This window comes from Symsagittifera roscoffensis, chromosome 1 (assembly GCF_963678635.1).
Source record: "Symsagittifera roscoffensis chromosome 1, txSymRosc1.1, whole genome shotgun sequence".
NCBI lineage: Eukaryota > Metazoa > Xenacoelomorpha > Acoela > Convolutidae > Symsagittifera > Symsagittifera roscoffensis.
Window position 1 is genome coordinate 14,106,244 of NC_087062.1, and position 24,287 is coordinate 14,130,530.

At 35.7% G+C, this 24,287-nt stretch overlaps 1 protein-coding gene across 1 annotated transcript; it reads left to right on the forward strand.

Annotated features, from left to right (window-relative positions):
* Window positions 1–513: 513 nt before the first annotated feature.
* LOC134847482 (protein lingerer-like) lies at window positions 514–13,926 on the forward strand. The gene is made up of 6 exons (XM_063864578.1): window positions 514–677; window positions 2,676–3,261; window positions 3,657–3,948; window positions 10,267–10,912; window positions 11,791–12,928; window positions 13,428–13,926. The coding sequence occupies exons 2-6, from the start codon at window positions 2,702–2,704 to the stop codon at window positions 13,924–13,926; spliced, it is 3,135 nt and encodes a 1,044-aa protein (XP_063720648.1). The 5' UTR covers window positions 514–677; window positions 2,676–2,701.
* Window positions 13,927–24,287: the final 10,361 nt, after the last annotated feature.

The following is a 24,287-nucleotide window of genomic DNA, read 5'->3' on the forward strand; positions in this document are numbered from 1 at the left end:
TGTTTACAGCTAAGTGCTAAATTTTGTTCCGGCTATTGAAATATTTAATCTATAGTGCTTGTTTTTGTTCCGACTATCACACTATGGTGGAATATAATCGCTACGCCCCAATGTATTTAGTGCTATCAACGCTTAGGCCGATTTTAATCTGTCTTAGAAGTTGTTCCAAATTGGGTTGAGGCATGCTCTGTGGTCTATTTCATACGCTGCTATTCGCAAAATATATCACTTTGTACTTTACATAGCGTAAAGGAGAATGCTTTTCATAAAAGTTCAAAAAATTTTCTTAAAATGTTTATGTTTTTTTGACAATTTCATTAATTAGTTTAATTTAAATCAGAAATGAAAATGTCATCAGAACATTCAGGCTTCGCGCTGATACGATCATTGTTGTTGTATTTTACCGATAATGTGTTCTCTTCTAGTCGCATCGATATGTCGCAAGAATGTTGCAAGGAATGTCCAGAGCGTGTTGATATGATATAATACCATGCTTAAGCTGAGCTATCTAAGCATGGCCAGTGTAATAGCTTTTCAAATTTTGCACTATTCTTTTATATTCGTTAAACTCAACGTATGAATTTTAAGTTTGAGCTACGCACCATCATTAAAAGTATTAATTCATCAGCCTTCTACTTTTAAACTGACGCAATTTATCATTGCCACTAGCTTTCAGGGTGAGTGTGTGGGTTTTGCTGCAACTACTGGATTTTCCGTTTTTTAGCAGAAAATTTTCCGTTTTTTAGATAAAAGCCGTAAAGTTTAGGTTGTTAGCCTTTTCAGAAAAACTTCTTCCCTCTGATATGACTTCCTTGTAACTACGCACCTGGCTGATCAAAATTGATCTCCTATAATCTGACTTAGGGACACATGTGTCGAACAAACGGACATTTTTGGTAGAAAACTTTAATAAAACACTAACCCAAAATGGATCAACGTACTGAGAGCAAAGTGATTTTTTCATCGTTAGGTAACATGTCATTTGGTCCAATTAGGTATCCAGAGTTCACTTTGGAATGATTTCTGAGCAGGCTTAATTTACCTGTTAAAATATACGCTAGTGGAAAACTGGTTAAAAGCGCAATATAATTGTCTTAAAATTGTCGTTATCATAACTTTTCAAATAGGCTGTATACAGGGGCGGATCTAGGATCTAGGATCTGGGGGGGCGGATTTAAAAAAAAATCGAGAATTTTGTCGACCTTTTTTTAGGTCGACCAAATTGATTTTGTGAGCTCTCCCAAAGCACTAAAAAGACGCTGTTTTGGCTGAAATTTCCGCGCAGCAGGCAAAATTTCTAAAAAAAAACAGGCCGAAAAAGGCGTTTTTTGGCACTTTTTGGAAAATTTTGATAAAAAAATTGTGCTTTTTCGGCGCGCGCTCCCCCCTCAAAATTAGAATGGAGCCGAGGACGCTGTCAGAAACATTTTTCTTTAAGGATGAATGTTTTAACTTGAATTTATTGTAAAAATCATTCTTCATTATGAACAATTATCATATAATTTTTAAGATACGCACCGTTTACAATGGGGTTTTTTTAAGTTCTCAGAAAATTATTTTGGTTAAACGCTGACTTAAAAAGCTGACACACACTAACTTTGAACAACTCGGTTAAATAGTTCTATCACTAACAAAACAAAACGAAATAAAAACAAGGATAGACGGTTCAAACAAATCAAATAGCACAGAACGTTCCGACCATAGTCTTGAAGTTTTTTTTCCAAATTAGTGTCGTTTTTTCGTGTGTTGTGATAGAAAGATCTGAACTATAAATAAGAAATTAAGTAAATTTGAAAATCATAGTCAAACAAGTTAAGTGAAAATTAGTTTTTGTGAAAATGACTTGAAAATGGAAGAAAAATGTTTAAAAAAATTAGTAAATTTTCTTTTTTTATTTGCGGACATTTTTTTGAATTTTTGAAGTTTTTCCCAAAATGGCGCTAAAAAAGTCCAAAAACTAATTTTTCTCGAATAAAACTAAGTTTTCCTGGCTTAAGTTACGCTTAAATGAGCTACTGTAAGCCTGCAACTTTATTTTGATTAAACTTATTAGCTCGAAATTTATATAACAATCAATCGAAAATTTGAAACCGGTTTTTCTCAATTTTTTAAAATCATTTTAATGTTGTTCAAGTCAAGACTAAAAAGGCTTTAACATGATACATTCCGAAATTTTTTTGTGGTACTTGATTTTGCGTGGAAAGCAAAAAAAAGAAGAAAAAAACACACACCCGAATACAAAAATCCTCCACATCTAGCCTGAAAAAAATTGAAAAACAACCATAAAAGCTTTTAACAGAAAATTTTTGAATTTTTGATTCACAAAAAGGCATTTAAAAACTCCAAAAACTAACGTTAGTCAGTTAATACTAAGCCTTCACGGCTTAAATAAAGAAACAAGCTATTGTTAGCCTCCTCGCTTGTTTTAATCGCTCGAAATCAGACTAAATCTCCAAAATTTCAAGTCAGTTTTTCTCGAAACTGGGACAATTTTTTGCGATTTTTAAATTTTTTTAAATGAAGTTCGAATCACGACTGAAAGTGTTTTAATATGATATCTCACCCGATCCATTTCGATGTTTTTTTGTGGTAGCTTATTTTGCGTGGAAATAAAAAAAAATAAAACTAAAACACACCCGAATACAATGGTAGGAACAAGGGTTTTAATTTTATAGCCCACGACTTATGCTGATTATTTGAAATGGACCTGGAAACCTTCAATGTAATCTTATTCGAATCTCTTCCTTTTACGACTGCGAAATGCAAGGAAATTTCATGGGACATTTTCACTATTCATGGAAGCATCTCAAAAAGATTGAAGATTCTCTCAGATGAATTTCTCCTTGATGTCCTTAAAGATCTAAATAAAATGAATGAAGAGCCGAAATCCTGGAAAGCAGAAATAACCATCATTTTTAACCGAAAGTTTTCGAACAACGCAAATGTGGTTTCGGCAGTTTTGCGATCTCATCCTTGGTTCTGCGAAGGCGAAAGCGCGTTTGAAAAAATGGAGTTTTTGAGCGAGCCACTCCTTGCAAAAATAGCTGCGGCACCTGATAATGTGAAAAATAAAGCGACCAAATTGGCAGCTGATTTTATGAAGTGGTGGAAAAGCAAATCTGAGGAACCTGAAAACTCGGAGGAAAAATCAGAAGAAAAGCAAGGAAAACGTCTAGGTCGTGCGAAAGATTCCAAACCAAAGCCAGACGAAAAGGAGAGTAAGAAAGATGAAATAGAGAATAGTGACAAAACAAACCTCAGGTATTTCACAATGATTTTTAGTTTCAAACCATATTCGATTCATCTAGCGTGACCTAATTAATTATGTAACATAGAAAAACTATCCCAACCCGAACGCTATTGCAAAAGGAAGATACCAAATTGACTATTGAATTTTTGAAACCACAAGAAAACAATTTTTTTGTTGAAGGCAGAAATATTGCTCATATGCATCATCAGAGAAGTTTCTTTTTGCTATGCTATACTTTTTTGTACTTCTTACCATATATCAACAAAATAACTAGTCTGGATTTTAGGGAAATACGAGAAACGGATTATGCTTAGACAGGCCGGATAGCCTATGGATCCTCTGCGGATCGCAGAAACCACAATTTAAAATGTCAGAGTAATATGACTGCCGAGTTTTTAAGTTTTAGCGAGGCATCAACCGCATCCGGTTCCACTTCTGTAAGCAATAGTTCGGTCAAAGCGCCAGCGAAATCGCAGAAACCCAAAGCCCTGGATGCCGGAACCCTGTTGAGTCCTGCAACTCCTGCTCCGGGAACAGTAGACAATAAACTTCAACGAAGTGACTCTGAGGTTGACTTCGATTTGGCCATCAAACTTTCAATCGCTGCAGCTACCGGTGACGATGAGTTAGACCTGGCCATCGCCCTTTCTGTAGGCGATCAAGATAACCAAACAACCATAGAACAAGATTTTTCAATGGTTTGTATACATTTACACAAAACCACTCTTAGGAGGTATAAATAATAGAGCTAAATAAGAGACCAATAAGGTTGGAGTTTTTGTCATACCATGTTTTTTTTAACTATTGAAAAAACCTTTGGAAAATTGATTTTATGGAATTACATCCCAAAAAAAATCACTTTCGTCTTTCAACCTCAACCTTGAACCGTTTAGACTTAACAGGGTTAAACTTCAGCAAACAATAATTTGATTGGTAACTCTCAATTACCTTGAGAGGCACAGCTAGCTGTCAACAGATAGCTGAATTATTTTAATTAAATTCAAGTTCTCATTAAAAAATAAGGTTTTCAGAAAGTATAATGGTAACTTCTATTCAAACATATAGTTACTTCGGCGCACAGACAAATCAGCCGATTTGAAATTCAGACAATTCAGCCAAAAATATACAGACAATCCAGCCAGTTTTACATAACGCTAGATTTGAAAGAAAAAAAATCGGAATTGGAGTTATTTCTCGATTTAAGGTCGCCGGTGGGCGCGCTGCGCTCGCGTCGCCGCTTTGCGGCGATAACCGGCTCTAAATTTTGTATAGAGTCCTACCCTCTGTTGGCAAGCTCGCAACACGTTGGCGCGACTGCGGCGGTCACTGTTATTGGCTGAATAGTCTCTTGCTGAATTGTCTGCATACTTTTGGCTGAATTGCATAAATTTAAATCGGCTGAATTGACTTTGTCCGAATTATCTGGACGCGAGTTACTTCATTAGATCAGCGATAGGTTTTCAAACACTCGATCTGCGGAAAACGTAGTATTGCTAATAAGATCAATAACCAATCTCTCAAAAGTTTCAAGTAAGCTGAACTACAATCACCTAAACGCATGCTGTAAATGAAAAATCTTTCATTATCATTTTTGCTACAATTCAAAATTAGATCAATTAGATCAAAAGAATCCATGAATTTAGGTTTGATGTGATTTTTCAACCTATTACAAAACAAGGTACTAGTTGAAGAAAAAAGAACTGTCAAAGTGAAAAAAATGACATTAGAAACTGAATATCAAAAATTTACAATTAGCTAATTGTTAGCTAGTAACGTCGAACTAAAAGTCGAAATTAAAAAGCTGAAGTTGTATGAGTTTGATGAGGCTAAGTGTAATTGACCCTTTCTATTGCTCTCAGCAACTTCTTCATCAAGTCGGCTTCCATATTGGCGGCTGGGCAGTATTGGAGTTCAAAGTTCAAAAGTCCCTTTCACTTCGTACTCCAACAAAGCAAAACCTCACACCGAGGAGCTTCGATCACTTTTTGATGCAGTTTTGAATTTTGTCGCTGATGACTGATGGGTCTTCACACAGCACAAAAATTCCACTGAAAAGAGATCTCACTTATCAGCTACTTTTTGATCAGCTACTTCTATGGCATAGCTTGGTGTGAATGATGGTAAATCGCCTTTTCCAAGTACTTTTCTACAATTGCCCGAGTAGCGAGGCTAAAACTGATATTTTATAGCGCTTAACATTTTCTATCACAGAGGTGCATTTCAAATAAAATGTGTTTCGTAATTAACCTCGCTTTATAAACAATTCCGGGGCAGTAAGAGACTGCGAATTCATAAAGCCTCAACCTTTTCTGTTTTTTTAATGAACAGTTGTAGCTGTTGGCTACTTCTGATACACTAGTGAGCTCTAACGCAAGCCACCTACCCAGTGCATCCCGCTATGCCTCAAACAGAAATTGAATTCTTGAGTCCCCACATCTGGCTCTCTCTCCTCCTCCTCTCTCTCTCTCTCTCTCTCTCTCCTCTCTCTTCTCTCTCTTCTATCTCTCTCTCTCTCTCTCTCTCTCTCTCTCTCTTTCTTCCCCCCCCCCCCTCTCTCTCTCTCTCTCTCTCTCGCTCTCTCTCTTTCTCTCTCTCTCCCCCTCTCTCTCTCTCATCTCCCTCTCTCCTCTCTCTCTCTTCTCTCTCTCTCTCTCTCTCTCTCTCTCTCTCTCTTTCTCTCTCTCTCTCTCCCCTCTCTCTCTCTCCCCTCTCTCTCTCTCCCCTCTCTCTCTCTCCCCCCTCTCTCTCTCTCATCTCCCTCTCTCTCCCCCCCCCTCTCTCTCTCTCTATCTATCTATCTATCTATCTATCTTTCTCTCTCTCTCTATCTCTCTCTCTCTCTCTCTCTCTCTCTTTCTCTCTCTCTCGCCCTCTCTCTCTCATCTCCCTCTCTCTTCTCCCCTCTCTCTCTCTCTCTCTCTCTTGCTCTCTCTCTCTCTCTCTCTCTCTTTCCCCAATCTCTCTTCTCTCTCTTCTTTCTCTTCTCTCTCTCCCCCTCTCTCTCCTCTCCCTCTCTCTTCTCTCTCCTCTCTCTCTTTTCTTTCTCCCTCTCTCTTCTCTCTCTTTCTCTCTACTCCTCGGCTTTCGTTGAAAATGCTTCCTTTGACTCAACCGGTAAACTCGCTGGTCTTCAGTCTAGCAGCGTAAATCAGCAGTTGTATTGAAATAATTTCAGAGTCGCACTCCGAAGGTTTAATATTATTGCCAAAAGTGTAAAGATGTACATCTGTCATCTTTTTTCGTGAATCAATCAGAAGAGAATTTTGTCAGAAGATTTATGTCCATTTTCTCGAGACATGTGCAACAAAAACTAATTTGATCTATCCGAACAATATGCCAAACTTAGTCTCATTTTAAACAAGTAGTTATTGATGCCGAAAACACTTGCCTGCCGCAACCCGCAAAAACTTCAATGTGGCTAAAAACATAGGCAGAGAACGCTGCTGTTCTAATTTGTCTTTTTCTGACTGCTACAAGGAAAGCTGCAGAAAGCTGACTTCACATCTATCCGATAAAGTACAAGATCGTTGGGGTATCCGATAGGTTTCCCTTCCCGGGACCAAAGATTGCTTCCGAATAGCCCCAGGAAAAATTATTCCGATCGCAGAAGAGTCGAAGTAAGTCAGTCTGTATCGACTGGATGGGTGCTCCGTCCTCTAGCTCACATCTGCACTTGATTCTCAGAAGAGGCAACTCTACCCGCACTCAGTAAAAAGAAAAAGTAATCGATTACATTACAATTATAATTGTAGTTTTATCAAATTTATAACTAATTATAAGCGCCAATTTTAGGTGTTTACACGATGTATAAACCATTATATTGATAACATTTTCGTGACATTATTATAAATTATAATCAGTTATAATTGATTATAATTTTTCCGAAAATCTCTTATAATCTCTTTCAATCTCTTATAATCTATTATAATCTGCTATAATAGATTTTATTCCCTTTTTCTATCGAAATATTACCTCACAAAAAAACCAATTATAATGGGTTATAAGTTAGCTAATCTGCATGAAATTACAGGAAAAACCAAATTTATTTTAAAGTTAACCTTTAAGTACAAAATTACAGCTTCTTTTCGTTTATCAGTTCCCCTTAATCATGCACCTTCTGGTGACAGCTGGGTGTAGGTAGGATGCACCTCCAGGTGACAGGTGGATGTTGATGGTATCCAATATCTTCTCCTCTTCCTCTGTCAGCTCACGTCCTTCTCTAGGATCTGAGAATCCCTACAATCAAGTCACATCCATCACGCATTATGATTATTTATATACATCGAGTTTTTATTGTATGACCTGTATACTAACTGAGACGTCACATCATATCACTTCATGTGACAGGTTGATGTAGGCAGGATGCATCTTCAGGTGACACCTTCAGGTGGTTGAGACATAAACAGAAGAAGCAAAATGAAAAAATAATATGAGAAAATTTTTTTAAAAACTAGCAAATACATCATCCCTCCCACTTAAAAAACAGAACCCCAGGGACACACTTACTCACCGACACTTATAGGGGCACACATAGGGATACATACTTAGACATTCAAAGGTGCACACATAGGGACACGTGTTCAGAGGCTCATAGGGGCACACAGGGACACATAATCAGACACTCACAGGGGCACGTAAAGGGACACATATTCAGACGCTCACAGGGGCACACAAAGAGATACATATCCCAGGTTGAATAAAACCACCAATCGTCCACGTCCCCCCACTTCCAACACAAAACCCCCCTCCAAACACAACACCCCACCCCCTTACACCCCCTCCCCCAGATTGGAATTATTACTGGTATAATTATTAATCCTTAACCTCCCCCCTCGGTTGAAATACTATAAAAGCAATAATGTCGCCCAAATTTGTCCAGTTTTTAAAAATTTCAAGCCAACGTAACTGTCCTGATTTTTAAATTTAAAAAAATCTTATGCCAAAATAGGTTCTTTGGTAGTAGCGCTTCAATTTGGCATAGATAAAAAACTCTATGGTCGCGAGTGGCAGTAAAAATGGTTAATGGTTTCAATAAACAAAAAAAAAAAAATTTTTTAAATTAATAGGATGCACAGTTCAATCCCCTAGTGAAGCAAAACTCAAAAACAGTGATTTTCAAAAGTTTTCTCTGTTCATGAACACCCTTTACCATTCAAACTGCCACACCGCATCAATGAAAATGAAATACAGTTATCGAGAAGCTGGAACGGTCAAGTCAGGCCCCAGTAAAATGTATCCCAGTAAAAAAAAGGTATCGCGGTAAAAGGTATTGATATTAGTGGGAAAGGTAGTATCCCAGTTATTACCTTTCAAATAAAGAATAATGATGTTTCGTTAATACTTAGAGAGAGAAGTTGAATTACATCTTGACTAGACAGTATTAAACAAACATTTCTATAAAGCAAAAGCAAAGATTAGAATAGACATTAGAGCACACTTAGTTCACTGAATTTGGTGTATCATACGTGGGTTATGGTAGAGTTGTAGCACTTTGTCCCCTTTTCCGTTCCAGGTTGTATGGCATTAGAAGTGAGTAGGTGAAATTTCCCGAAGATAGGATTGTCGCAAAGCTTACAGATGCAAATGCTTGGCTCCTCGGGACTATAGCAGCCTTCTGTGCGGCACATCAGCTGATGTAACCCGTTAGCATAAAAAAGAGCAAATGGCCGTCTGTTGCCGGGTTTTGCACCCTGAATATTTAGAAAATCGTCTTCGTATAAGTGCTTTAAGAGTTGTCTGTTGGTGTAAAACTTGAAGATATTGGCCCAACGCTTCCAGTATCGACCAATGATGCTTCTATAGTGGGTTTCAACAGATTCCTGATAGTCCGATGAGGCAAAAACGGAGATTCCATAGTTTGCCACGGTCTTGATAACTGCTTCCAGCAGCCTGTATGCACTTTGAAAACTAATCTTATTGTACGGACAACTACAAACTTCTGACTTTGGAAGCATTTTACATACAGAGAACCAAGCCGTGCCTCAACCAGCGCTAGGAGTACCGACAAAGAGAGCTAACTATTAAACTTTAGTTTTAGTTTTATTGTCACAGATTTCTCTGTCTTAATTCTATCAATAGTAGTTGGTTTGGTTGCTTTTTAGTTTTTTCCCACTTTGTTAATTTTGTACGCTAATGAAAAAAAAATGAAAAAAAAATGATACCAACTAAAATTACATAGCCCACATTAATTCAAAACAAAATGAAACAATGACGTTTGTTGAAAAATAATGGATTATAATCGATTGAAATGTATTATAATCGATTAACAAGAACTATAACTCAATAAAACTTCAGAAAATTTTTTGTAAGTGTTCGATTATAATCTATTATAATCAATTATAAAAAAGTTTTTGTTTCAAAAATAGTAGCATTATAATCCATTTTTAATCAATTATAACCGTTTCTTTTTGAAATCATGAAGACTGAAAATAAAAATCCCCTATAATCTATAAATTTCTCTTTTACTGAGTGCGGGTACTGCTTTTTGCTCGATCCGGTCGACTTCAATATTCCGCAATGAAACTGTACCGTCACCCTCAGTTGATGAACTTGGTTCAACTGTAACAATTGGGTTCAAGTTTATTAAAAACTTATTAAGCTTTATTGGAGTACGCTTAAACCTTGATATGTTTGAAATTTTTTTATTCGTGACTTCCGTACAAAGTCAAGTAGAAATAAAGCTAATATATTTCAGGGTTCGAGTTAGTGATTGAGATTTGACGTAATGTTTAAAAATAGGATGAAAAGGAAGTTGATAGGATGAAAAGAAATTGAACATAAATTTCAAGATTATCACACAGTAGGTAAAGGTCAATTAACTAATTAATTTATAAGCACCGGTTGACTTGGTTTTAGTTTGTTTCAATCCAACTTCGATCCAGTTGTCCTTATAAGAGTCTGTCTTTACTTTGCCCGTATTTTCGTGGGATATTGTTCATCCAACAATTTTAAATACCAATGCTTTCATTTAGCGCTCAAATTTCAATTTAGACTTTGAATTCAAACTTTCAATTTAGGTGCAATCGTGCTCTTCCCATAGACTCAACGCTTCAAACACAGAAAGAAATGATTTATACGAGGAACCGAGTTACATTCCAGACGACGACAATTACATTTCAGACACAGGGTCAGATGTATATTGCGACACGTGTTCCGAGGGCGACTGCGGTGAAAACTTGGGATACCAGAATTCTCATGGCTATCCAGAAATGGAGACTGAAAACTCTGGAGACGAAATTGACGTTGCGGCGACTTCAAACAGCATCGGAGCAGGCGCACAAATGACAGCTGAAACGAAAGATAAAATTGCGCTCACAGGAGCTGCTTTCGATGCCACTGCTACCGCTGCAATGAACGTGGAGTCCAGTGGCAACGTCGATATTGAAGGCGCAACTTCGGGAGCTTCAGCCCAAGCAGCATTAACCGGACAGTCTAAAAATAACGTTCACATAGGTGGTGTGGACGCTTCAGCTTCAGCAAGTGCAACAGGTGTCCAATCAAATAGTGGAAACGTGTCTGTTCAAGGAGGCTCGGCTGAAGCTACGGTCAAGGCGACAGGAGCAGCGAAGAATACGGGCAACGTAAGCGTTACTGGGATAAGTGCATCTGCCGGTGCAACGGCTCAAGGGGCGGGGCTGAACGCAGGAAATGTAAATATAACAGGTAAATGACAAAAATGAACAGTGCTTTTCAACTATTGATTAAAATAGCTAGGACCAAATGAGTATATTTTATCCGAATTTCGTTCGAAGCAACATTCTGTTATATACAAGTGATTTAGCCCGCAGGGTACAAAGTTGAAGCTGTTTTTGATTACTCGTATTCATACCATCTACTAGGTTTCTGGGCCACCAGATAAAAACGTCTACTTTTCGGTGTAACCATTGATTTTACGAAATGATATTAAATTTAAAAAATGGTTGAATAAGGTGCAACTGGGGGTTGGGGGAGTAGAAGAATTTAAGCTACAAACGCTACATTTTTCCACACGATTGTAGACACAACGTCTAGAGCCGTTTTTGTTCCGAACAATCAACATGGAGAAGAGCTTTGTATTCGCGTGTTTTTTTTTTCATTTCTTTTGTTTTCCATATAAAATCAGGTACCACAAATAATCACCGGAATAGATCGAGTGATCTATCAGATTAAAGCCCTTCGATTTTTGCAAATTAAAAAAAAATTGCAAAATATATTGAGAAATATTGAAAATTTTGTTTTTGATTTCTTTTTTCATTTTTTGTAGAAAACTGTTGTCGATTATGCCTAATTCTTCAATTTTCTCGCCTTTTTTATAGTTCTCTCGTCACACCTTGCACAAAAAACGGCACTGAATTGAAGAAAAAAAGAAATTTTTTATTTAGTTTTTTGTGAATGTTGTCGGATTATTTTGTGCTACTTGCACAGCAACCAGCTATCCTTGTTACTTATTGAACATTTTTTTAGGTCGCTTTCCATTTTTCCTTGTGTTTGCTCCTGGATTTATCTCAAATATGAATTCCTTCTAATATTTTGAGTTTTTCTGTTCATTGCATGGCTTTTAGGAGCTAGCGTTGGAGCAAATGCCAATTTCAGTGGAGCAACTGCGTCCTTTGGAAATTTAAACATTTCTGGACCATCGGCTGAAGTTTCTGTTGGTTTCAATGCCATATCAGCAGGAAACGTATCACTTGGAGTTGGTGGTTTCGGAGTGGACTTGAACCCTTTAAACTGGTTTACCAATATTGGACTAGGCGGGGGAGGCGGAGGCGGAGGCGGTGGCGGAGGCGGAGGCGGTGTATGTGGCGGAGGTGGAGGCGGAGAATCAGCAGGATCTTCAGGTGCGAATAGTGGTCAAAACCCGATGGCAAGTGGGACGATCGACGACGCCGGCGGGAAAATGATGGGAAAACTAGGCGGCAAATTTCACGCGGGCGCTGGCGTCTCGGCCTTTTCAGCTGGCGTCGATGGCCTGGCGTCAGTCCGAGGTCCGTCAACTGAAGCAGGTGTCGAAGTGGACGCTTATGTTCAAGGGGGAGCTAATGCTAAGGGTGAAGGAAGAGCATCAAGTGATGGTCAGTCCATTGATTTAAAAGGTTCTGCAGCAGGTGACTATAATATTGGGGGAACTTTAGATGGCTCTGCTTATTTACGTGGAAACATGCTTGAAGCCAATGTTTTGAATGGTAAGTACAAATTTTCTGGTCCTGCCGCCACAGCTGAAGGTCAAGTTCAAGGTAAAATCCGACGAGAGTTCGAAGGAAATGTCAAAGGAAAAATCAAATGCAAGAAAGCTGGTAGCTCGGCCGAAGGAAGTAAAAGTTCGTCGTCAAAAACCGAGGCTCGATTCAAAGTTGAGGGGTCTTCTTCGGGCCATGTGTATAAATACAAGATCGGAGATAAAACTGCCGATGGTCCGAGCTATGAATGGACCGGAAGTTTCGATGCTGGAAAAGTCCGAACTAAAGAAAATCAACGAGTAACCGAGAACAGCTCATGGCGTGAACAAAGCAGTCATCTGCAAACGAGCGGGAGACAAAGTTCGGGAAAGATTGATTGGAAAGATGTCGGAAAAGACACTTTGACTGTGGGTAAAAAAATTGTTTCTGGCAGCGAAAAAAATGGCAAAATGAAAAAGACACCAAACAATTGGATGATGCCAAAGTTAATACTGGATCAGTCGCTGGTAGTGGCAGCAAAAAGGTGCAAAAATTCGAAGATGCGAAAAAACCATCTACTGCTTCAGACGGAAAGAAGAGCCTTATTAAGTTTGAAGGCCCTTCTTTTCAAGCCAATTTGAAAGGAAAGGGACAAGCTTCCGCTGATTTTGAAGTTGAAAAATCAGGACAGTTCAAGTGGGACTCTCGAAACGGTTCCGAACGCAGAAAGCTCCTATCAAAGCGCTCCGATATTGATGCAAATTTAAGCGGCTCTGGTTCATTTGAAGGGCGTACGTTGAAAATCTCTTCGTCAGATGAAAAACAACGAATTACGTTTCCAACTGTCAGTGGAAATGGAACTTTGAACGCACAGTATAAACGTAGATCATCGGAAACAAGCTCAAATATTGAGAAAAAAAATCCTCAAGGACAAGTAAAAATTGAAACTACGAAAGCGAAACACTCAGAAAAGGTAAAAGATTTTGATACCCGTGCAGACATTTCAGGTAGTTTGGGAAACTACAAGGTTGGAGAGTTTTCAGGACGAGGTCCCGTTTTGGAGGGTATTCGGAGAAACACATCGGCTCCAAGAGAACACTTAAGGATGGAAAATTGGAAAAGGAATCATGGGATGAAAAGAAAAGTGACTTTTGGTTAACCGATGCTGAGTCAGACCGGCAAAACTTGGAACCGGATTCGAACAAAAAATCTGAACCGAAAGAGAAATCTCCAACAAACGAGGATCCGGATGCCAAACGTGTTCTCGAATTGACTAACATGATTCTGAGCGAAAACAGCGAATTGGTAACTCGAAATATTAACTTGTCAGATCATCTCGAGAACTTCTACGAGGCTAACAGAGGTTCTTACGAAGGATCTAATTCAAACCAAGATGAAGACGATGATTGCGAAGACAAAGAACTGTGCGATTTTTGCAAGCCCTCGGGTTCGCCTAGATGCATGAAGTGTCTGTTGGGCAGATCCGGGAGGAAAATCACCAAGTTTGGCACAGGCGGAAATATTCATGGATTCTCAGCATGATCATTTTTTTAAAATAATTGATGGTTTATAAGAATTTATTTATTAATATTCAATAATTTGATCAAAAAGCAGTAGTCAACCTCAGGTCAACCGAAAAGATTGTACAAAATCAGATATAGAAATTCAATGCCACGAGGGATACCATCAGCCAGTAGTGGTTCTAGGGGGGAAAACGCTCTCTTTTCAGTACTTCGAGCGCATACTGACGCAAAGGGTCCCCCCTTTGTACTATTTTGAGATATCCATTTTTGGCTGACAGAAATTTTCGAAACTTTTTTGAACGTCCTCCCTCACTTGAGAAAATAATCCTAGATCCGCGTCTGCCAGTTACATTATTAGCTTTTCTTTGAAGAGAAAGAGGACAAAATTATCACGAAAAATATCTTGTTGTTTTTTGGTGACTATCTTTTAACCTTTTGTTTTGACCAGTATATTAATCACGAAGAAACTATGACTCACGGTAGAACTTTTAAACCAAAACACCGGAACAATAACAAGATATTAAACACTAAAAATAGTCTCATATTTGACTAAAGTAGCCAAGATGCCGTAAAATTAGTCTGAATTGTTTGCTCTTCAGGATGAAATTTAGCGGTTTCGTCTTCTTGGCCAGACTCTGTATTTCGTTCAGTGATAAACGAAATATTTTGAAAAATTGTCAGCTTTTTTCTTTAACTTTTCAATATTTATTTTGAAAAACAGAGCGTCCAAAAAAACTGAAAATTGGTGATACTTGAGAAGCAACTTGATGCTCTTGTTTAAAAAAAGTCTTCGGTTTAAACAAAAAGAAATAAAAAACACATGTAAAAATGTATGGATCAAGTTAACTATTTTTTACAAAGTACCATAGGGGGAGGGGGGGGGGGGGGGGGGGGGGGGGAATCGGAAAAAATCTTTCATTTATAGATTTTTTATATTTTCAAAAAACATAAGTCAACCTCAGGTCAACCGAAAAGATTTCCCGGTCTATACAGAGTTTGTTTGTACAAAATTAGATGTAGAAATTCAATGCCACGAGGGATACCATCAGCCAGTAGTGGTTCTAGGGGGGAAAACGCTCTCTTTTCAGTACTTCGAGCGCATACTGACGCAAAGGGTCCCCCCTTTGTACTATTTTGAGATATCCATTTTTGGCTGACATAAATTTTCGAAATTTTTTTGAAAGTCCTCCCTCACTTGAGAAAATAATCCTAGATCCGCGTCTGCCAATATACATTATTAGCTTTTCTTCGAAGAGAAAGAGGACAAAATTATCACGAAAATTATCTTGTTGTTTTTTGGTGACTATCTTTTAACCTTTTGTTTTGACCAGTGTATTAATCACGAAGAAACTATGACTCACGGTAGAACTTTTAAACCAAAACACCGGAACAATAACAAAATTTTAAACACTAAAAATAGTCTCATATTTGACTAAAGTAGCCAAGATGCCGTAAAATTAGTCTGAATTGTTTGCTCTTCAGGATGAAATTTAGCGGTTTTGTCTTCTTGGCCAAACTCTGTATTTAGTTCAGTGATAAACAAAATATTTTGAAAAATTGTCAGCTTTTTTCTTTAACTTTTCAATATTTATTTTGAAAAACAGAGCGTCCAAAAAAATTGAAAAATTGGTGATACTTGAGAAGCAACTTGATGCTCTTGTTTGAAAAAAGTCTCCGGTTTAAACAAAAAGAAATAAAAAACACATGTAAAAATTTATGGATCAAGTTAACTATTTTTTACAAAGTACCATAGGGGGGAGGGGGGTGGAATAGGTAACATGATCCAATTATCTACAAGTCTTCATTTGTTTTTATTATTTTTCCGCTGAGTTTCCCTTATTGCTGATTTGAAAAAAAAACAAACTTAGTGTTGCAACAGTGCATGAGTTAATTGCTTTTTTGTCTAAAAATCTTTCTTTTGAATACTTTACAGATAAAAATAGCTGAAACTGAACATAAAACCTCATTCTGAAATCGAAATTTTTTAGATTGAAGTAAGCTAGTCACTTGCATTTTCATCAAAGTGTTTTGTAAATCGGAAAATTACAAAAAATTATTCAACCAAAATAAAGATTTATCTTCGAATTTAGTCAAAGGAGAATTTTTCGTCCTAAATTTCAATTGATCTCATTTTTTCAAAAAAAAGTATCGCAGACTAAAAATTTTGGTTTCAACTACAGCAAGATTTCTCGTATCAGAGCAAAGTCTTGAATGTTACGACTGCCTTTTAAGGTTTATAGAGCACTAGTAATAACAAAAAATTAAAGGTAATAAAACAAAATGAAAATTTTTAATTAAAATCATCCCCCAAACGCCATACAAAGTCCAAAAGAATTTATTCCGCTTCTTGTAACAAATCAATTATGGCAAATAAGCTTCATTCAACCAATTTGGAACTATTTCTAAGACGGATTAAATCTGCGCTTACGCGTTAATAGCGCGAAATATATCGCGCGTTATTGTTCCCAATTGGCCAAAATGGCAACCTTAAAACGCCCATAACTCTACGAAAACTGGTCACAGGTGAAACATCTGTTCAAATTTGAGCTCAAGACAACAATACTTTTTCAATGATTTAAAAAATTCCGTCAAAAAAGTCTATTTAAAAATCCGAAATTTGTCTGAAGAAAAAAAAACCCACCTCGAACACAAATATTCCGCTACTTTTGTATCGAAAATCGGAACAATAACAAGATATTAAAAACTAAAAATAGTCTCATATTTGACTAAAGTAGCCAAAGTGCCGTAAAACTAGTCTGAATTGTTTGCTCTTCAGGGTGAAATTTAGCGATTTCTTCTTCTTGGCCAGACTCTGTATTTCGTTCAGTGATAAACGAAATATTTTGAAAAATTGTCGGCTTTTTTCTCTAAATTTTCAATATTTTTTCTGAAAAACAGAGCGTCCAAAAAAAACAAAAAATTGGTGATTTTTGAAAGCAACTTGGTGCTCTTGTTTGAAAAAAAGATCGGTTTAAACAAAAAGAAATAAAAAAGACTTGTAAAAATTTATTGATCACGTTAACTACTTTTTACAAGATACCATAGGAGAGAAATAGTTAAAAGGATCCAAATTTATCTGCTAGTCTTCATTTGTTTTTATTCTCTTTCCGCAGAGTTTCCTTTATTGCTGATTTAAAAATAAACTTAGTCTTGCAACAGTGCATGAGTTAATTGTTTTTTGTCTAAAGTTCTTTCTTTTGAATATTTGACAGATGAAAATAGCTGAAATTGAACACAAAACCTCTTTTTAAAATCGAAAATTTTTCAAGTGAAGTCAGCTAGTCCCTCGAATTTTCATCAAATTATTTTGAAATTCAGAAAATTACAAAAATTATTCAACCAAAATAAAAATTTATATTCGAAATTAGTCAAAGCAGAAATTTTTGTCCTAAATTCAATTGATCTCATTTTTTTAAAAAAATTATCGCAGACTAAAAAGTTGGGTTTCAACTACAACAAGACTTCTCGTATCTGGGCGAATTCCTAAATGTTACGACTGCCTTTTAAGGTTTATGGAGCAGTAGTAACCTTAAAAAAAATAAAAATCATAATAAAACAAAATGGAATTTTTTATATTAAAATCATCCCCAACACGCCATACAAAGTCCAAAAGAATACATTCCGCTACTTGTAACAAATCAATTATGGCAAATAAGCTTCATTCAACGAATTTGGAACTATTTCTAAGACGGATTAAATCTACGCTTACGCGTTAATAGCGCGAAATATATCGCGCGTTATTGTTCCAAATTGGCCAAAATGGCAACCTTAAAACGCCCATAACTCTACGAAAACTAATCACAGGTGAAACATCTGTTGAAATTTGAGATCAAGACAACAATACCTTTTCAATGATTTAAAAAATTCCGTCAAAAATGTCTTTTTAAAAATCCGAAATTTGTCTGAAGAAAAAAAACCCACCTCGAGCACAAATATTCCGCTACTTTTGTATCGAAAATCGGAACAATAACAAGATTTTAAAAACTAAAAATAGTCTCATATTTGACTAAAGTAGCCAAAATGCCGTAAAACTAGTCTGAATTGTTTGCTCTTCAGGCTGAAATTTAGCGATTTCTTCTTCTTGGCCAGACTCTGTATTTCGTACAGTGATAAACGAAATATTTTGAAAAATTGTCGGGTTTTTTCTCTAAATTTTCAATATTTTTTCTGAAAAACAGAGCGTCCAAAAAAAAAAGTTGGTGATGTTTGGAAGCAACTTGATGCTCTTGTTTGAAAAAAAGATCGGTTTAAACAAAAAGAAATAAAAAAGACTTGTAAAAATTTATGGATCACGTTAACTACTTTTTACAAGATACCATAGGAGAGAAATAGTTAAAAGGATCCAAATTTATCTGCTAGTCTTCATTTGTTTTTATTCTCTTTCCGCAGAGTTTCCTTTATTGCTGATTTAAAAATAAACTTAGTCTTGCAACAGTGCATGAGTTAATTGTTTTTTGTCTAAAGTTCTTCTTTCTTTTGAATATTTGACAGATGAAAATGGCTGAAATTGAACACAAAACCTCTTTTTAAAATCGAAAATTTTTCAAGTGAAGTCAGCTAGTCCCTTGAATTTTCATCAAATTATTTTGGAATTCAGAAAATTACAAAAATTATTCAACCAAAATAAAAATTTATATTCGAAATTAGTCAAAGCAGAAATTTTTGTCCTAAATTCAATTGATCTAATTTTTTTAAAAAAATTATCGCAGACTAAAAAGTTGGGTTTCAACTACAACAAGACTTCTCGTATCTGGGCGAATTCCTGAATGTTACGACTGCCTTTTAAGGTTTATGGAGTAGTAGTAACATTTAAAAAAATAAAAATCATAATAAAACAAAATGGAATTTTTTATATTAAAATCATCCCCAACACGCCATACAAAGTCCAAAAGAATACATTCCGCTACTTGTAACAAATCAATTATGGCAAATAAGCTTCATTCAACGAATTTGGAACTATTTCTAAGACGGATTAAATCTACGCTTACGCGTTAATAGCGCGAAATATATCGCGCGTTATTGTTCCAAATTGGCCAAAATGGCAACCTTAAAACGCCCATAACTCTACGAAAACTAATCACAGGTGAAACATCTGTTGCAATTTGAGATCAAGACAACAATACCTTTTCAATGATTTAAAAAATTCCGTCAAAAATGTCTTTTTAAAAATCCGAAATTTGTCTGAAGAAAAAAAACCCACCTCGAGCACAAATATTCCGCTACTTTTGTATCGAAAATCGGAACAATAACAAGATTTTAAAAACTAAAAATAGTCTCATATTTGACTAAAGTAGCCAAAATGCCGTAAAACTAGTCTGAATTGTTTGCTCTTCAGGCTGAAATTTAGCGATTTCTTCTTCTTGGCCAGACTCTGTATTTCGTACAGTGATAAACGAAATATTTTGAAAAATTGTCGGGTTTTTTCTCTAAATTTTCAATATTTTTTCTGAAAAACAGAGCGTCCGAAAAAAAAAAGTTGGTGATGTTTGGAAGCAACTTGATGCTCTTGTTTGAAAAAAAGATCGGTTTAAACAAAAAGAAATAAAAAAGACTTGTAAAAATTTATGGATCACGTTAACTACTTTTTACAAGATACCATAGGAGAGAAATAGTTAAAAGGATCCAAATTTATCTGCTAGTCTTCATTTGTTTTTATTCTCTTTCCGCAGAGTTTCCTTTATTGCTGATTTAAAAATAAACTTAGTCTTGCAACAGTGCATGAGTTAATTGTTTTTTGTCTAAAGTTCTTCTTTCTTTTGAATATTTGACAGATGAAAATGGCTGAAATTGAACACAAAACCTCTTTTTAAAATCGAAAATTTTTCAAGTGAAGTCAGCTAGTCCCTTGAATTTTCATCAAATTATTTTGGAATTCAGAAAATTACAAAAATTATTCAACCAAAATAAAAATTTATATTCGAAATTAGTCAAAGCAGAAATTTTTGTCCTAAATTCAATTGATCTAATTTTTTTAAAAAAATTATCGCAGACTAAAAAGTTGGGTTTCAACTACAACAAGACTTCTCGTATCTGGGCGAATTCCTGAATGTTACGACTGCCTTTTAAGGTTTATGGAGCAGTAGTAACATTTAAAAAAATAAAAATCATAATAAAACAAAATGGAATTTTTTATATTAAAATCATCCCCAACACGCCATACAAAGTCCAAAAGAATACATTCCGCTTCTTGTAACAAATCAATTATGGCAAATAAGCTTCATTCAACCAATTTGAAACTATTTCTGAGACGGATTAAATCTGCGCTTTCACGCTAATAGCGCTAAATTTATCGCGCGTTATTGTTCCATATTGGCCGAAATGGCAATCTTAAAACGCCAATAACTGTACAAAAACTGATCATAGGTGAAACATCTGATCAAATTTAAGCTCAGGACAACAATACTTTTTCAATGATAAAAAAAATACCGTCAAAAATGTCTATTTAAAAATCCGAAATTTGTCTGAAGAAAAAAAAAACCACCCCGAGCACAAATATTCCGCTACTTTTGTATCGAAAATCGGAACAATAACAAGATATTAAACACTAAAAATAAACTCATTTTTGACTAAAGTAGCCAAAATGCCGTAAAACTAGTCTGAATTTTTTGCTCTTCAGGATGAAATTTAGCGGTTTCTTCTTCTTGGCCAGACTCTGTATTTCGTTCAGAGATAAACGAATTATTTTGAACAATTGTCGGCTTTTTTCTCTCAATTTTCAATATTTTTTCTGAAAAACAGAGCGTCCAAAAAATGAAAAATTGGTGATGTTTGGAAGCAACTTGATGCTCTTGTTTGAAAAAAAGAGCGGTTTAAACAAAAAAAAGATGTAAAAATTTATGGGTCACGTTAACTATTTTTTACAAGATACCATAGGAGAGAAATAGTTAAAATGATCCAAATTTAACTGCTAATCTTCATTTGTTTTTATTCTTTTTCCGCAGAGTTTCCCTTTTTGCTGATTTAAAAATAAGTTTAGTGCTGCAACAGTGCATGAGTTAATTGCTTTTTTGTCTAAATTTCTTTATTTTGAATATTTGACAGATGAAAATAGCTGAAAATTAACCATAAAACTTCATTTTAAAATCGAAAATCTTTCAAATGAAGTAAACTAGTCCGTTGCATTTTCATCAAACTGTTTTGTAATTCAGAAAATTACAAAAATTATTCAACCAAAAAAAATTTTTACATTCGAAATAAGTCAAAGCAGAATTTTTTGTCCTAAATTCAATTGATCTCATTTTTTCAAAAAAACTATCGCAGACTAAAAAGCTCGGTTTCAACTACAACAAGACTTCTCGTATCAGGGCGAATCTCTGAATGTTACGACTGCCTTTTAAGGTTTATGGAGCAGTACTAACATAAAAAAATTAATTGTAATAAAACTAAATGAAAATTTTTAACTAAAGTCATCCCCCAGACGCCATACAAAGTCCAAAAGAATACAATCCGCTTCTTATAACAAATCAATTATGGTGCATAAGCTTCATTCAACCAATTTGGAACTATTTCTAACACGGATTAAATCTGCGCTTACGCGTTCATAGCGCGAAATATATCGCGCGTTATTGTTCGAAATTGGCCAAAATGGCAATCTTAAAACGCCAATAACTCCACAAAAACTGATCATAGGTGAAATATCTGTTCAAATTTAAGCTCAGGAGAACAATACTTTTTCAATGATAAAAAAAAACTATCGTCAAAAATGTCTATTTAAAAATCCGAAATTTGTCTGAAGAAAAAAAAACCACCCCGAGCACAAATATTCCGCTACTTTTGTATCGAAAATCGGAACAATAATAAGATATTAAACACTAAAAATAAACTCATAATTGACCAAAGTAGCCAAGATGCCATAAAATTAGTCTGAATTGTTTGCTCTTCAGGATGAAATTTAGCGGTTTCTTCTTCTTGGCCAGACTCTGTCTTTCGTTCAGTGATTAACAAAATATTTTGAAAAATTGTCAGCTTTTTTTTTAACTTTTCAATTTTTATTTTGAAAAACAAAGCGTCCAAAAAAACTGGAAAATTGGTGATACTTGAGTAGCAGCTTGATGCTCTTGTTTGAAAAAAGTCTTCGGTATGATTTTTCAACAAACAAAATTAAAACTGCTTAAATATTATACGGTTTCGCTAATTTTCAGCATTTTATTATTTTGCGACGAACACTTAATTTTTCCGACTTTCATATCAAAAGTAACGGAATATTTGTGCTCGGCTTGGGTTTTTTTCTTCCGAAAAATTTCAAATTCTTAACTAGGCGTTTTTGACAGATTTTTTTCATAATTCGAAAACTACTGTGGTCCTCAGCTTAAATTTGAAAAGATATTTCACATATGATTATTTTCCGTAAGGTTATGGAGGTTTAAAGATTGCCATTTTGGCCATTTTTGCCAATTTGTGACAACTAACGCACTATTAACGCATAAGCGAGATATAATCCGTCTAAACAAATTGTTCCAAATTACTTCAAGAAAAATTATATGCCACAATTGGTTTGTAAATGGGAGCAAAATCTATCATTTGTACTCAATATGGCGTGTGGGGTGATGTGTTCACAAAAAATCTCAAACTTTTCAGAAAAAAAATTTAAATTTTTCTTTTACATTTGATTTTTCCATGTTATTACTGCTCCATAGACCTTGAAAGGCAGTCTGAACATTCAAGGCTTCACCCTACTACGAACAGTCTTGTTCTTTTTGCGACTGTTGTGGTTGTCTGTATCAACTGAGCTGTTGAAACTTGAGCTGTAACAATTGTTGGGGTTGATCATTAACAACTCTCGACTTTTAACAGTGCTCGAACAATGTCCGCTGTCGATTTAATTTTGATATGTAAGTCGGCACAATAAAATAACTTTATGAAGATTATAAAATACCTTATTTTAAAATAGTAAGCTAACTTCATGAATGTAACAATGGCCGCTATGGAATCAATCTATACAGCTTCAAGTTTCGCAGACATTCCATTCAGTTTGAAACAATTTAAATCGATTAAAATTGTTTTTTTTTACGAGTTTTGTTATACTCGTTTTATACATAAATTATAATCTCATTTTTCGTTTTTTCGACTATCACTCTTCGTGCTTAAGCTTAAAAAACAATTATGATTAAATTTTTCTTTGTTGCAGCTAAATCTACTTTATACAATTAAAAGAACAACAGAATAAAAGTGAATTAGTCTCAAGTTAAAACTTTTAAAAATGAAGAAAGCATTCTCTGCGTCGGAGAGAATGAAACAGTGAAGGTCATATTTAAATGACCTGATAGAATGATTAAGTAATTATTCGTGTATTAAGATATATAAACTGGAATCACATCATTCCTCCAAGCAGGAAAAAATTTGAATTGTACAAATATCCAATTATCTAACTAACAACTGCACATTTTTTCCCCCTTTGGGGAACAAAATTAAATTTTAAGCACCATAAGTGTACTTGATTTAAAGAAATTTAACGAGCCCATTTAACTGAATCATGAATGATATGCAAATTAACTGATGGAATAGAAATAATTAATTAAGTTTCTGTAACAGTTTATAAAGTTTTCTAGTTCAGCATTAAACAGTTCACTATCGAGCTCCGTGTTATCATCAAAACTGTCCACCGCAATTCTTAAGTATTCGTCCGTCGATGAGGATGAATGTAGATCTGGTGAAGAAGGGTCCGATTCAACAGTCACTAAATCCATGGGAGTTTCTTGAATAGTAGGGCCAAATGTTCACCGACTTTGTAGTCCGGGACAATCGGGTTCAACGCCGAGCCAGAAACCGCTTGAGGCTCATCTACAACATCTATGAAATATCTCTTACCACAGAATTTTGGCGGATCTGCATTTCTATTACACCGGCGTACAAGTGGTTTATTACCGGGTCTAGGTGGAGACTTAGGTAAAGGCAAAGCCTCGTCAGATGAGTCCACAATCTCGTAGATCGGGAAGTCCGGTGGAGAGTCTTCCTCTACTGGTGTAGCCGAGTTGTTTTTCGGGTCCATTTCTGTGTGGCAATGGTAGACTCCGCCGGAAAGATGCTGATTGGGCACTGTGTTTCATTAATAGACTCTGCCGGGATGATGCTGATTGGGCACTGTGTTGATAGAAGCTCGTCGTGAAGGTCACCTTCTAAAATCTCAACCTTACTGTTATGATTTGTTTCGCGAGAGTTATTAGTATTGTCGTCATGTTTTAAATTGTTAATGGAATCGGAAATAATTTGCTCCCTCACTACGTCTCTATACGGGAAACCTCCCGCGATCCATTCCCAATCGCTGATATCGGAAGTATCCGAGGAAATAATCATAGACTCGTCCGAAGCAAGGTAACCTGGTATAATTGTTCACTTTTTAGATCGAAACGGGTTGTCTTCAAGATGGCTTTATAGAAGGTC

Excerpts from the sequence above, each read along its gene's own strand:
- LOC134847482 (XM_063864578.1), top strand. The coding sequence starts at position 2,702 with ATGGACCTGGAAACCTTCAATGTAATCTTATTCGAATCTCTTCCTTTT. Across the intron at positions 3,262-3,656 it reads AGTGACAAAACAAACCTCAG|CGAGGCATCAACCGCATCCG; the intron begins GTATTTCACAAT and ends TTTAAGTTTTAG. Across the intron at positions 3,949-10,266 it reads TAGAACAAGATTTTTCAATG|GTGCAATCGTGCTCTTCCCA; the intron begins GTTTGTATACAT and ends CTTTCAATTTAG.